The 454-nt window shown below is 46.5% G+C and overlaps 1 protein-coding gene across 1 annotated transcript in view; it reads right to left on the reverse strand.

The window, feature by feature from the left end:
• LOC119585079 (organic cation transporter protein-like) overlaps nucleotides 1–454 on the reverse strand; it is a 22,140-nt gene that overhangs the window by 908 nt on the left and 20,778 nt on the right. The window contains exon 11 of the mRNA XM_037933699.1: nucleotides 12–196. Coding sequence (XP_037789627.1) covers nucleotides 12–196 — 185 coding nt within the window. The remainder of the gene's footprint in view (nucleotides 1–11; nucleotides 197–454) is intronic.

Genomic DNA, 454 nt, shown 5'->3' on the forward strand with positions numbered 1-454 from the left:
CCGACACCTACCAGAATGTCGTTGATATAAGGCGAGCAGATACTGCCCACCCTCGCGCACACGCTGGCCTCCCCAACAGCAAGGGAACGGTACTTTGTAGGGAACAGTTCAGCTGTGAAGAGCCAGATCAGGTGGAAGGCGGCGGTGATAGCCATCTTGCCACAGAGGGAGAAGAACACTGTCACTCCCACTGGCACTAGGAGAAAGGATAAAAAAGTGGGTATTGTGTGATGTTTATTTGCTTTTGGGAGGATGCGAGAGGTCATTATAAAGGGTGGGTATTAACTTGCTTTCTGACTGTGTGCTGATTAAGTCGTTGGGTGAATAAGGCGGGGATTGGGTATATTCTTTTTGGTATTGGGGTATGGATTATGTCATTTAGGAAAGGAGAAGAAACTTTATTTGACTTCTCTCGTTCGTCTCTGCTATGTCAGAATAGTGACAAGAAAGATAA

The sequence above is a fragment of the Penaeus monodon genome, chromosome 19 (assembly GCF_015228065.2).
Source record: "Penaeus monodon isolate SGIC_2016 chromosome 19, NSTDA_Pmon_1, whole genome shotgun sequence".
Classification (NCBI taxonomy): domain Eukaryota; kingdom Metazoa; phylum Arthropoda; class Malacostraca; order Decapoda; family Penaeidae; genus Penaeus; species Penaeus monodon.